The following is a 14,601-nucleotide window of genomic DNA, read 5'->3' as shown; positions in this document are numbered from 1 at the left end:
CTCCTCACTGAGAGTCACACCAGTCGGCGAAACACAACACGGTAGCAACTGGGACGCTCGTATTATTCCAGCCGATGTCCATCACCAGTCTTCCATACGGCACAATATGCAACACGTTCTCAGAGAGATACATTCTCATTGTGTGTGTCTTTTTTATATATATTTGCCCACTAATTTATCCATCTATTTATTTATTATTATTATTTATTAAGCAATGTGGTTGTTTGTGTCGTGTCTGTTGACAAACTGGATTGTAATGCCAACAAAACTATTGTCATGGTCATGTTTTGTTTGGATGGTGGCCATGCTGCTTCTTTTACTATAATAATATCACTTCTGTCGTATTTGTTTCACAGTGAATCAATCATACACATAATTCTGTTTAATATTTATCCATAGACACGTTGCTACGCTGTTTGTGTCGCCAGATACCACGTTGAGCGTTGTTATGGACACAATGGCTATAGCCCGAGACACATTTGCTTTTCTGAGGGTGACGTCCACTCCCAGTTCCCGCTTATGAGTGCAGATGAAGATGGAATCCAGCATTTCTTCTATCTTTTCCACATTTATACTCTGAGTGAGTATAAAGTCTAACCACTCACACCCTTTGTGTGCTGGGAAAGGACATCTGTCCATAAAAGCGATGGAAGGCCATATCCTTCCCTATGCTGTCCTCCCTCTTCAGTTTGAGTCTTTCCTGAGCATGGTAATTGTTAGCTAGCTGGATAAACTGCTTTACTCATTAAGAGAGAGGTCAGCGTGATTATATGAAAAGAGTATTTCATTTCTCATCACCCACATTTTTTTAAGCATTTCTTAACATGAACAGAACTGCTCTTTGTTGACATCTCTGTAATCATGCTTATTAATAGCTGGTAACTGGAACGTGTGTGTGTCGCAGGTGGGTGACGGCTGACTTGGAGCATTTAACTGACCCAGTATATTAAAAAAATAACTTACATTGAAAAAACCCTGACAGTAACGTCATCTTTTCTCATATTGGCTTCATCTCCCGCGCCTCTGCCTCGTGTATCGGCCTCTTAAACCTGTTGTGTAGCCACCACCACAAGACACACACTTCTTTACGATTGCTCACCATCACCGCTTTCGTCTTTTTTCCTCACCTTCACTGTCATTGGCCTAACCCTGGCTAAGATTATAAACTATTCTCCATCCATAAGGGTCTGTAGAATAAGGTGTTTAAAAAAAGAAGGAAGAAATGTCTGTATCATAATTTAAATATAAAAAGTGCACTATTATAACTATTGCCTGTGATTAAAAAGAACAATTATGATAATTGATGGTCAAAATAAAGAGAGATCCACCTTAGTGGTATGGTTACAATAATAAATCCTAAATTCATGTGTGTGTAGTTTCTGGGTCATTCACTTTTTGTGGTTGTTTCTTTTTCGTTAAGTTTCATATACATTTGTTTGTTTTAAGCAAAATATAACTTGTTTTGTTGCTATAAATCAGTTTCACTTGTATAATATACCTGATCTGTGCAATGAAAATGTCATGTTCACAATTTAACATGATCATTTATTTACGGAAGATAATTTATCGAGAAGAAAATACATGGTTTTCTCTTCTCCTTCTACATGATCAGACATTAGGGCCCGAAGCCTCAATTGTATCCACTCCGATTATCTTCTTTCCATGCACTAAAAGTGATTGGTCATTAGGGCTGTGCGATACTGCAAATTTTGGTATCGATCCAAGAAAGAGAGATGCACAGACAACAATAACAATTACAGTGTCTAGGTGTGTAGCATTAAACAATTAAAGTAATTCAAAACAGACAGGACATACTTCACAGAACAGAACATAAACAACATTTGACTGACATTCCTTTGTATAACAGGTATGGTTTCTAGTAATCATTAAAGACCATATCAAGAGAGGGTATCCAGGCTTACAACAGCTATATCAGTTCAGATTTATCTTATATTGTAGTGGGGTGTATGTGTGTGTGTGTGAGCATGAACGTGCACATGTGTTAATGTATAGGTGTTGTCATTAGATGCGGTTGAAATCTGAGTGGGGGACCAAGTCATTGTCACAGGGCAGGAGGAGCCCTCGGCCACCACAGCCCCCAGGATAGCCACGCATCCACCCCGCAGAAGACCAGCCGGAGGGGTGCGGGGCGGAAGGGTCAGCTTCCCAACAGGCCAGTTGGGCTAGATAAAGCCGAATTCAGGGAGAGACAAAACAGCAGCGGACAGCTGATCAACAGCTGATCGTGACGTCATCCAGGTCACATTTCCTTTTTAAGCCAGGTTGCCAACATTTATCTTAAAAAAATACAAAATTAACACTTATTATTAAGCTAAAATAAAATTTGTAGTATGATGCCCGTGTCGTGCCAATGTAAGTATCCACGACAGAAAGTGTTTCCCCTGGCCACAGCCGCGGAGGCGGAGAAACAGTGGTGCGCATGCTTTCACCCAAGTAAATTAAAACTATCAACAATTGCATTGTTTAATGATTTATTTCATGTATGCTTCACGTACTACTCTATAACTTCTGGGATTATGAACAACTTTCTTCTATAATGTGTTTCCCCCCATATTTTTGGCTAGAATAGAACAAAGCTGTTCACAATACCTAAGGTTAGAGTACTATGTGAAGTATACATAAAATAAATCATTAAACAATGCAATTGTTGTTAGTTTTATCATAGCATGCGCACCACTGTTTCTCCGCCTCCACGGCCGTGGCCAGGGAAAACACTTTCTGTCGGGGATACTTACATTGGCACGACACCGGCATTCACCTGCAACCACTTCAGCGTTAGCCGTGAGCAGGGCCGCCTTAACCTAATGTTAGGCCCCAGGGCTGAGAGGTTTTGGAGGCCCCCCCATCCCCTCGATTCATAGTCTCATTTTTAAAAATTGTAATATATAGGTAATCTACAGCCGAAAACTTTACAACAGCAACTCTCTGTAGAACCTGTGTCCAATATCCACACTCCTCATTGAACTGTTTGTTTGAGTTCCGAGTCCACTGTCCCACTGTCAGCTGCTTGATGAAAGCAATCATGGCTTTTCTGTGAATGTCACAGCTTTCATGTTCTGTTATACGATCATTTGCATGTTTCCAGTCAAAATAACCCCTACTAACGAATGATGACTTTTTATTATCACCAAAAATTTGCCTGCAAAGCAAAACACAGTACCTGCTGATGGCGAATAACAGAGCCATTTTCTGGGCACACACTCTCCGTTATTGAGTTTGCGTGTGAAATATAGTTTTGAAAAAAAAAGTTTCTGTTGTTTATATTGGCGTTCCGATGCCGACACGTAAGCGCTTTTATTTTTCTTTTCTGGGCACCACTCTCGAACGTCTTCCCTGACTTTTTTTTTTCATTTTCCACACTGTCACTCAATCATAGAGGGACACACACCCCCAAAACTAGACATTTTGATAGGTAAGCCCACGGGCCAATGGGGTCATGTGTGTCACTTGGATCAATCAGCAGCCACGTAACGTGTGATTAGAGTGATTGACAGAAAACCTGACCTGTTACAAAACAATATGACCTTTTCAGCGCATCATGAACCTGAAAATGGGAGGCCCCTAAACGTGGGAGGCCCCTGGGCTTCAGCCCAGGTAAGCCCCAAACAGCGCACCTTGTGCAAGGCGTGCAGACCCAGTTGCTCTGCAGTACACAAAAGAAACTCCATAAGCACACAGGTAGATGAACGGTAGAAACGTGGCGCAGCACAAAATCCTACTCATCAAGAGCCAAACACTCTGACCGGAAGTGACATGTCGGGCAGGAGTGCAAAGAGCGAAACAGGGGGAGATCTACCGTATTTATACGTGAATTGACAAATTGACTATAATGCATGCGATGAAACTCATCCATGCTGCTACACAAGCAAAACAGGGACGTTACAAAACTCAGGAGAACAAGTAGCTGTCACCAACTTAACTGTGCCTCCAAGTATGTGAATGGTCCTTCGGCCTCTACCTTTGGCAAGCCCTGTCCTAGCCCTAAGAGGCCTGAGTTGAACCTGATGACAATACTGTAGAGCTTGCTGCCATGGAGGGGGAGCATGGACCACCGGTGGGAGATCAAAGAGGCCAGGGCCGTGCTGGCCAAATAGCTCCTCATAACACTCTCAAATTACATTCATCCCTAGCACACCTGGCACTACAGGAGTGGAAGACTGACCCGGGGGTCGTTTACATTCAGTTAGATAGAGATGCCTATTATGTAACAAAAGCATTTTGCCTATGATTTATTGAACCAAACTGCAAATCTGCCAATTTCTGTCAAACTTTACCGAAGTCCTTTTACACCTGGTGTAAGCTTTATATGGAAATCACGAGACACTTGAGAGTCAGATTTTAATGTTGCGGTGGGTACAGAATTGGTTTCAAGGATTTTTATTTGTCACATGTTGACAGTTACACGGTAACGCACAGTGAAATGTTATTTTAGAGTCGCTCTGATGCTGAACATTTACTTAAATTTAACTAAAATTGAACTTAAATATGATAAAATGATAAGGTGTAAATAAAGTGACAGGAAAAGTGGTGTGATGCTAAAGTGCAGTATAGTAGTAGTGCAAATTGACCTTTGCTATATACCTTTGTTATATTTATCGGGTGAGACATGTTCTGGTTGAGGAGCCTTATGCTGTGGGGATAAAAGCTCCTTCTCAGTCTTTCTGCGTGGGTTGTCAGGCTGCAGAACCTTTTGCCTGAGTTCAGCAGCTTCAACAGTTTGTTACTGGGTTGGGAAGTGTCCTTAAGAATCTTGGTGGCTCTGCTCCAGCAGTGTCTGGTGTAAGTGTCCTGCAGAGAGGGCAGATCTGAGCCGATGCAGCGCTCGGCTGCTTTCACCACTCTCTGCATGGTCTTACGGTCCTGGGCTGTGCAGTTTCCAAACCAGGAACAGATGCTTGTTGTTAAGACACTCTCAAGAGCAGCTGTATAAAAGGTTTTCAGGATCTTAGACCCTGAACCTCCTCAGCTGTCTCTGGTGGTACAGCCTTTTTGACCTGGGTGTGAGTGCGGATGGACCAGGTGAGCTCATCCGAGAGTTGAACTCCGAGGTACTTCATATTATTTACCACATCCACTGGAGCACCGTCAATGAAGAGAGGGGAGTGGCAGTGCTGCTGCTTCTATAATCCACAACCATCTTGGTTTTGCTGACGTTCAGCTGGAGGCAGTTATCTAGGCACCAGATCTCCACCTCCTTCCTGTAGGCTGTCTCGTCGTTGGAGATGAGACCCAGCACTACAGTGTTGTCAGCAAAGTGCTGAGGGTGATGGTGTCAGAGCTGCAGCACCCATCTGCACAGCTGGGGGTTCAGTCCTAGGTCCCTCATTGTGTTGATCAGTCTGAGCAGAATCACGGTGTTGAAAGCTGAACTATAGCCAATAAACAGCAGTCTCACATAATTCCCACTGCTACTGTCAACATGAGTGAGGGTGGTGTGCAGAATGTGGGTGATGGCGTCCTCAGTGGATCTGTTTGGACGGTACGCAAACTGCAGAGGGTCGATGGAGCTGGGGGTGTAGGAGCAGATGGAGTCCTTTACAAGCCTCTCAAACACCTTCATGACTACTGATGTAAGTGCCACGGGTCTATAGTCATTCAAGCTCGAGCGCTTGTTGTGCTTTGGCACTGGCACAATGGTGGATTTTTTGAGGAATGCAGGGACCATAGAATGATCCAGAGACTGATTAAAGATGTCAGTGAAGACACCAGTCAGCTGATCTGCGTAGCTTTTCAGGACATGGCGAGTTGTAGTCCATTCTGTCCTCGAATCAGGCATAGAAATTGTTCAATAGGGCTCGGGCATGTGACATCATCACTTGGCGTTGGAGGCTTCCTTTACTTCCTGTACTTCACTACTACTACTTGGACCACTGCGCACTGTAGACGTACTCTTCTCAGTCGCGTGTCTTAGTTTTCTTAATTTGGCGTTACTTACTGTGGCAGAATTAAGATGTCCTAATTGATGTCCAGTGTGTTCCTTTAATTGCTCCACTCACTTGTCGACCAGTCACATCTGATCGTAGTCTATATATGGGTGGCTGTCTCTTGGCTTTTCCTTGATGCCGAATGCACGCCCTGCTTCCTGTCCGTCCCGCTTCCGCGTCGCAGGTATGAGCGGTGTGAAATGTTTGTGTCGGTGCGTGTTCATCCATGCAGTAAATAACGATCGCTATTTTACTCAGGTTGCCTAAAAGCAGGTCCCCCACTGTTAGACGTGGATCTTTTACAGATCGCGCTTGGTAGGTCTTTTGTCATCTTTTGGAACGTAATCACATGATGCGCAATTTATGAATGGGTGTTTAATTATAGGGTGCCTCGGATAGTGGCTACGCGCGCACAGAGGGTTCACTCCCCATGCGCTTCGGTGAGTTCCAATCGCGCCGAGATTGGAACAGCAGGCCTGGTTTGGCGCTCTGGCAGCTCCAGGCACACTCCCATTTGCTGCGCTCTTCCTCACGCTGCGCTCTTCCTCGCACTGCGCTCTTCCTCACCCTGCACTGTCCTCCACAGTACAGGAACGCTGCTGCTTTGCCTGCAGCCGGAACTGCTTTGCCGGCAGTAGAAACTGTGTCCACAGGAGGCAACCTGTATCGCTCATAGAAATCAAGGGTTTTACTTAATTAATTGGGTCTTATGCCGTTTTTAACGGAGTAGATAGAATTTGGCCCCATTTACCTTAATTAGTTAACCTTAGTTTGTTTATTGTGTTGAATTATTTGAGTAATGATGTTTTTTTGTTAATTGTATTATTTCTTTAATTTCCATGCACCACAATTTGGTTTAGTTATTTTATTTTGGGCAAGTTATTTAGGTTGGACATTATTTTGGATTGAATATTAATTTGTATTGTTTGCTGATTATTTTATTTGTTGGTATTTTGTTTATTGATTATCTTATTTTTGGTATTTTGTTTATTTTCCTGGTCAGGTGACTAACATCCTATCCTCCCTTGTGTCCTTAGGTGCTGAGAGCCGAAGGTGGTTGAGGCTGCTTTTGGGTGGTGGTGTTTCCGTGTGCTGTGTTGTCCGAGCACCCTTTTGATCTTCCTTCTGGCATGTTGTGTGAGTGTGTGCACTGTGTGAATCAGGGTGACTCCTACATTTTCCCAATCTCCCATTTTAGCTTTTATATGCTGTTTTAACCTCTTGTTAAAAAAAGATTATAATAAAGATTATTGTTGGATGGAACCACGTCTCAAGCTCCTTCGTATGATGAACCTGTGTGCCCTTATTGGGGTATTGTGATCTCAGTTCAATTTGTGAATCAAATATTTTCCCTGGTTTAACATTTCCAGGGTGGCGTTGTCAGATTTTTATATTGAATAATAGAGCAGTTTATTCTTCATTCTTTAATGACCTTATCACCCTCGTGCCGCCACATTACCATCTCAACCATGTTAAACCGTTGCTGTGTCGTGGGGTGTAACAGCGCAACACACAATCGCAGTGGGAGAAAGATCGGCAATGGATTAACTTTCACCGATTTCCTGCTTGGAGGCGCAACCAGGGAGAACCAAGTATCCGAGTCGTCGGCTCGCTTGGATCGCGGCTGTAAGACGACCAACAATACCCTTCCACAGTATCCCGATGTTGATGCGAATGTGTAATTGATAACTGTGGGATTCTGGACAAACTGTTACCTGGGGATTTGGGCTTTGACATACAGGACAGTGTGGGACTTAAGGCTGAAGACATGACATTCCTTGATAAGATTGTGTCTGTATGTTGTGCTCTGACAAACATGAGCCCTAGTGTTATGCTGAAATAAATGTGCATTAAATACAGCCATAAGTGTCTGTTGCATGTGAGCTTCCCAGCCTGACGAGCCAGACCCACATCAAGATGTAGGGTCTGGGAACTCTCCATAGGCAGGGCTCAATCGGAGGGGTGGGATAAACGCTTGTCTTTTAAATTCCCTCTCCACGCAATAGGATATCGCTACAACCAATCAGGAGGTGACGAAGTCAGAGCGACGGAAATGAGGTTGTGGGAGTGCTCTGTGTTTATGTGCTGTTGCGAAGTTTGGTGAAGACATGCCGTAATCAAATGTTGTAATGGAGATCAACGTCTGTTGCCGTTTTTGTGAAAGGAATTTGAGGATTTCGGGCGTCATTGCACATTCAACAAACATCTTTCAAAGACAGAAGAAAAAAGAAACTGTTGCCGAGAGATTACAACATGTTGGAGTGGCGATAGGTGACAGCCTACCCCGTCGAAGACTCCAAGGGACTTGAAAAAGTTCCGCCCTAGCCCTGCAAGTCCTGGAGGAGCAACAGTTCGACGTAGCATCACCACGGTATGTTAGCTGTATTGTTAAATATATTGTAATATCATGTGACAGTGTACAATAGCCTGGTTTTCATTACAGGCATGTTTCCAACTAGTTTTGCCGGCAGCAACATCATTTGATAGCATGGTTAACTTGTACTACCCCTGTTTTCATACGCTCTAACCTAAGCTGTTGATGTTGTCATAACGTTAAGCCCGCCTACCGCGATGTGATTGGGCCGTCCGTTTCTCGATTTCTCAGCTCCTAAGCTCAATGGAGCGTAGCTAGACTGCCCCACCAGCCAAATTACATTTGCTGCCGCTAGGATGTCTAGATTTTTAGGCTAGGATCGGCTGGGAATCGCTCCAAATACTGGTGAGCTGATGTCTGATGTCCAAAAGAGTGTCTGTTGTAGGTGGTGAGAGCTGAAACCGTACATGTGATAACAGTAAACAGGTAGAGAAAAATTTTGTAGTAAACGAACAGTCTTTATGGAGTGCTCAAAAAGGCGTCTGACCCAGACCCTCTGATCTTGGCGAATTGGATTGAAAACAGAAAATTACAGAACTGAAAAATTACTGTAACTTTGTATTTTACTTACTTTATAAGACGGGCACTGGATTCATATTTTTCCTCAACAGTTCATATTTATTTGCATCGTATAACAACATTTACTTAGTAGTTACAAAACGTGTATCTATAGGCATAAAAAAATACAGTCCAACAAAAATATTTCAATAGTAGAAAATAAACATGATACAAATGACAAATTCTGAAGCTAATGGTTGACAGTAGAAACGAGTAATGATGGAGTGACACATTCACTGGTATTGAAAACTATGCAGTAATTGTTACAGCTGTGTTTCCACAGAGTGGAAAACTCATTGGTACAGCAGGGTAGGGCTTTACCATTCCAAACCTTACCATACTGTAGCAAATTGAACTGTACAATGATGGAAACACAGCATAATAAGGGGGACTGTGACAGCTCCATGGTCAGACAATGTGGAACTGGCTCACACATGTCCTGTCCCTCACTAAACACAACACCCCTTATCTTCCTCTCCCTCCTCAGACCACAAATGACTTCTTTTGTCAGAAATTCCCTTCATCTACCGTTCTTAAGCTGACCATTTCATCTCCGTTGGCTGGATCTTCATAATTGTTTCCTCTCTGTTTTTCACCTTTCTTATATACATAGAAGAGGACCAATGTTATACACAGGACGACTGTGACCACCAACAGCATTCCTTGTAAAATCCAAAACAAATCCAGACCATACACTTGCATCTTCTGGGGTAGACACTCAGCTTGTCCTGAGTTGTTCTTCTCTCGACAAAAGTACTCTCCTGCATCTTCTTTCCCGACCGTAGTGAATATCAGAGTTCCATTTTGTGTGTCGAGAGTGTATGAAGAGTTGAAAAATTTTGGATTGGTATTTGGGTCGACAGTGGTAGTGGGAGTCTGGGAGTCTGGAAGGCCTTCATCCTCAGCTGGCTTTCCAGATTGCACCAATTTGGGGACAAAGCATTTTGGCGCATTAGGTTTCACTCTTACAACAAGGTTGATCATAATCTCAGCCAAAGTCTTCCGGTCATTGACAGCAGTGACCTCGCAGCGATATATTGCCGTGTCTGACCTCTTGGCACTGAGTATCAGTAACGAGGCAGGTTCTCTCAATCTTGCTCTGTTCTTCAGGTCACCTACAACCTTCCCATCAGAGTACACAAGACTTGTTCCAACCGTTGTGATCTTTTTCCATTCCACTCTGGGATTGAGTGTAGAGGTGGAGTGAATCTCGCATGATAACTCAATTTCTTCACACTCATTAGTCCATAGTGAGGCATTGTCTGTCCTCAGCTCCACTGCTAACAAACTGAAGAAGCAGTGAGTGTTGAGGAGAAGCAGGAGGTAAGCAAGACGTGCTTTTGCCATCTTGGAGTCAAGGCAATGCTCAGTGTGCAAAAGTAGAGAGCTGAGGAGATAAGTCTTGCAGATTTGTCTTTGGTGTTAATAATGTACATCGAAATAATCTTTATAATAATAATTACTTGTGAATAGGAATAATTCTTGCAGGCTTTTCACTGAGAGCTGTAGTGCTGCCCTCAATAGTTCTTCATCACTGTTTAAACTTCAAAGTCATTTAAATGTTTTCCTTTAATGCCTCCTTTTATCTGATGATTCAGTATTTACCCTTATTTGGTTTTTATTTAATTGTATTTCTCTCTTAGATCACATAGTCGTCTTGGTTATATTCAAGATAACAATATGGGTCCCAAGTGGGTTTGGCCATGGTTTCCATGGTAGCCCCACCTGTGTTTGCCGAGAGTCCCCTTTCCAGGCTACCTATGTACTCAGTGGGTACTGAGGGCATGTGCTTGAAGTGGACCCCACATTAAAACAACCTTAAACACACAAACGATTGTGGAGAGAGGCACTGACAGTTAAAGAGCGGACAACGCCACCTGGGGAGTTTCGCCCCAGGAAGTTATTACTTGGCACACAGGTTCAATTTCACTTCTAATTTAGAGACAAGAGACAAGAGCGTGGTTCCAGTTTTTAACAGAGTCAGTCAATTTATTTTATACAATATAACATGCATGATTGTGAATATAATTCAAAAGTACACAGTATTAAAAGACCTAAACGGAATATGGAGCTCGTCTCACCGATCCCATTATCTGAGAACCAGGAGGACCCAGCGGCACAGCGATATTCTATAAATAATAATATATTTACGCATGCCACCATTCACATACCTGCAGCCGGTCAAATCAATAGCCCGGAAGTGAGGCCACCAGAAAGCGGAGGTGCCTCAGCCAAGCAAGAGAGAGAGAGCGCAAGATCAATTCCACCTCCCTATATAATGTGCCCTCTGGTGGCGATTGGTCAAAAAATCATGGGGCTAATAATAAGGAGAGAAAACCCTTTCTCCAACCGGTAGAGATGGTGAACATTAGAGTGTTGGCCTGCAGTTCAGCGTGCCGATAGTCGCACCACCTCCTCAACTGGGTTAGGGGGCATGGCTGCTGTAAGAGCCCCAGGGCCAAGTGTCACCATAGGATCTAACATCCAACAGCTGAGGGGTCGTTTGGGTCACTACAGTGGTATGAGTAACCCTTGTCTGAGGTAACTCAAGCCTTAGTGCCAACAAATCATCCCCTGAAAACTCATCCTCTGACTGTCGCTGGTCAGAGGCAGGTGCGTGAGGAGCAATAATCTGCCCTGGAGGGACGACTCCTGTCACAGCTTTTAACAGTGTGCGATGAACCTGCTTGGTTTTGGTGTGGTCACTAGCAGGTGCAACAGTATAAACAGAGCCTCCCTCTTTCGGTGCTCTCAAAATTTTAAAGAAAACACGACCCCAAATGTCTCTGATCTTATGGCGCCCCCTTGCACTAAAATCTCATAACCAGACCAACTGACCTTCCTCCAGTGGAGCATCTCGGACATGCTGGTCATAGTTTCTTTTCCTGCGCTCGGCTGCAATCCTCAACCTCTCTCTGGCTGAAAGGGCTATCGTTAAACGGTTTTGGCGCTCCTGAATCCGTTCATGGACCTCTCCACCAACAGGTTCCTGAACTCGACCCAACAGAAAATCAACCGGGAGCATAGGTTCCTGACCAAACATAAGGAAGAAAGGGCATTCACCAGTTGCCTGATGGGGAGTAGTGTTGTATGAATACAATACTTGTGGCAGACAGGAGCTCCAATCCCGCTTACGAGACACAGGCAGGGTACACAGAAGGTTGTGAAGCGTCCGATTAAATCTCTCACACTGGCCATTACCAGCAGGGAGGTATGGCGTTGTGCAAGATTTTACAACACCATAAAGAGCACAGAGTTGCTGAACGAGAGAGCTCTCAAAAATACGGCCTTGATCAGAGTGGATATGAGCGGGAACACCAAACTTCGAGAACCATTCCGTTACCAACACCTGAGCCACTTAAGAGGCCCGTTGGTCACGGGCGGGAAGCCAGTGTGTATTTACTAAAGACGTCAGTCATGACGAGGACATTTTCCAGCCCATTGCTAGTGGGCTCAAGAACAGTGTAATCCATCGCTAAGATTTAATTTGGCCGTGAAGCCAACAAGTGGCCCAGATAGCTACTAGCAATGGGTTGGCTATTTTTCGCCGCCTGGCACCGCTCACATGCCTTTTAATCACTACTACTTTAAATGTTTAGGGCACATATCCAGTTAATAATGATAGATTAACTTGATTTAATATACAGCTATTAATTAAAGTAAAAAATCTTCAAACAGTTTAGTGGGGATTGGATCTAACTGACAGTTTGACGGTTTAGATGATGAAACAAGTGATGTTAACTCAGGGAGATCTATAGGGGAGAAACTGTCTAACTGTACACCTGGTGCTTCTAAAGCTCTTGTGCTAAAAGATGAGTCAGTGCCACAATGAGGGAGAAGATGATAATTTTTTTCTCCAATTGATGTTATTTTATTCACAAAAAAGTTCATAAAGTGGTCACTGCTCAGTGTTAAAGGTATAGATGGTTCAGTGGAGCTGTGGCTCTGTGTCAGCCTGGCTACAGTGCTGAAGCAGTGTTGTAACTTTATATTAAGTTGGGCACAGGAATCATGTTTTTCCTCAGCAGTTCATGTTTATTTGCATCATATAATCCAACATTTAGTTAGTAGTTACAAACATGTATCTATAGGCATAAGAAAATACAATCCAACAAAAATATTTCAATAGCAGAAAATAAACTTGGTACAAATGAAGTTTTGAAGCTAAATGTTTCCACAGAGTGGAACACTCATTGGTAGAGCACCCCTTATCATCCTCTCCCTCCTCAGACCGCAAATGACATCTTGTTTCAGAAATCCCCTTCTTCTACGATTCTTAAGTTGACCATTTCATCTCCGTTGGCTGGATCTTTGTAATTGTTTCCTCTCTGTTTTTTGCCTTTCTTGGATACACAGCAGAGGACCAATGTTATACACAGGACAACTGTGACCACCAACAGCATGCCCAGTAAAATACAAAAATCCAGAACATACACTAGCATCTTCTGGGGTAGACACTCAGCTTGTCCTGCATCATTGTTCGCTCGACAAAAGTACTCTCCTTCATCTTCTTTCCTGACCATAGTGAATGTCAGAGTTCCTGTTTGTGTGTCGAGAGTGTATGAAGAGGAGGAGAAATTTGGATTGGTATTTGGGTCGACAGGAATCTCCTCCTTGTTCTTGAACCACTGGTACTGTAAGTCTGGGAGGCCCTCATCCTCAAAACACGTCAGCTCAGCTAACTTTCCAGATTGCACCAATTTGGGGACAAAGCATTTTGGCACGTCATTAGTCCATAGTGAGGGAATGTCTGTCCTCAGCTCCACTGCTAACACACTGAAGAAGCAGTGAGTGGTGAGGAGAAGCAGGGGGTAAGCAAGACGTGCTCTAGCCATCTTGGAGTCAAGGCAATGCTCAATGTGCAAATGTAGAGAGCTGAGGAGATAAGTCTTGCAGATTTGTCTTTGGTGTTAATAAAAGTACATAGAAATAATCTTGATAAAAATAATTACTTATGTAAATATGAATACTTCTTGGCAGGCTGTTACTAAGAGCTGTAGTGCTGCCCTCAACAGTTCTTCATCACTGTTCAAACTTAAAAGTCATTTAAATGTTTTCCTTTAATGCTTTTATCCTTCATTCAGTATTTATCCTACTTGGTTTTTATTTTAATTATGTCTTAGATCACAAAGTCTTCTTGGTGGGTTTGTCCATGGTTTCCATGGTAGCCCCACCTGTGTTTGCCGAGAGTCCATTCCCACTTTGTCCCCTTTTCCAGGCTACCTATGTACTCAGTGGGTACTGAGGGCATGTGCTTGAAATGGACCCCACAATAAAACAACCTTAAACACACAAACAACCCTAACCCATTATAATAATAATTCCTGTTGTTCCCATACTCTCGTTGAAGGGGGATGGTTGGATGCAGAAACTGTTTTATTCAACATTGGCTCCAACAGAAAGCTATAGACTTAGAGTTGTGGATGAGGCTCTTAGGCCCCGTCCCAATACCTCCCCTAACCCTACATTTTGCGCATTCACGTGTAGGGTGGAGCAAGGGGAAATGCGAGTTTGCCCTAATAATCAACCCTCAAAATGTAGTGAGCTCTGATGCAGGTTTAAAAAGTGGAAGGTGAAATTATTTAGAAACACTGTGGCAGGTCTTAGGCGATTTCTGTTTTTTGACAATATTTCGCCTGCTTTGGAAAACACCCGCTCACAGGGCACAGATGAGGCAGGCGTACACAAGAATGCCACTGCTAACTTGTATAAATGGGGATAGAC

General features: G+C 43.4%; 1 protein-coding gene across 1 annotated transcript; it reads right to left on the bottom strand.

The window, feature by feature from the left end:
* Positions 1-6,347: 6,347 nt before the first annotated feature.
* On the bottom strand, positions 6,348-10,224 carry LOC310938808 (junctional adhesion molecule 3B-like; the record flags this gene model as incomplete). Its single annotated transcript, XM_083903429.1, has 2 exons — positions 6,348-6,586; positions 9,567-10,224. 2 exons carry the CDS (start codon positions 10,222-10,224, stop codon positions 6,348-6,350), a joined length of 897 nt encoding a protein of 298 aa, XP_083759555.1.
* Positions 10,225-14,601: the final 4,377 nt, after the last annotated feature.

This window comes from Microchirus variegatus, assembly GCF_963457635.1.
Source record: "Microchirus variegatus genome assembly, chromosome: 17".
In the NCBI taxonomy this organism is placed as follows: Eukaryota; Metazoa; Chordata; class Actinopteri; order Pleuronectiformes; family Soleidae; genus Microchirus; species Microchirus variegatus.
The sequence above is the reverse complement of the archived record's forward strand: the minus strand, read 5'-3'. Positions and strand labels throughout refer to the sequence as shown.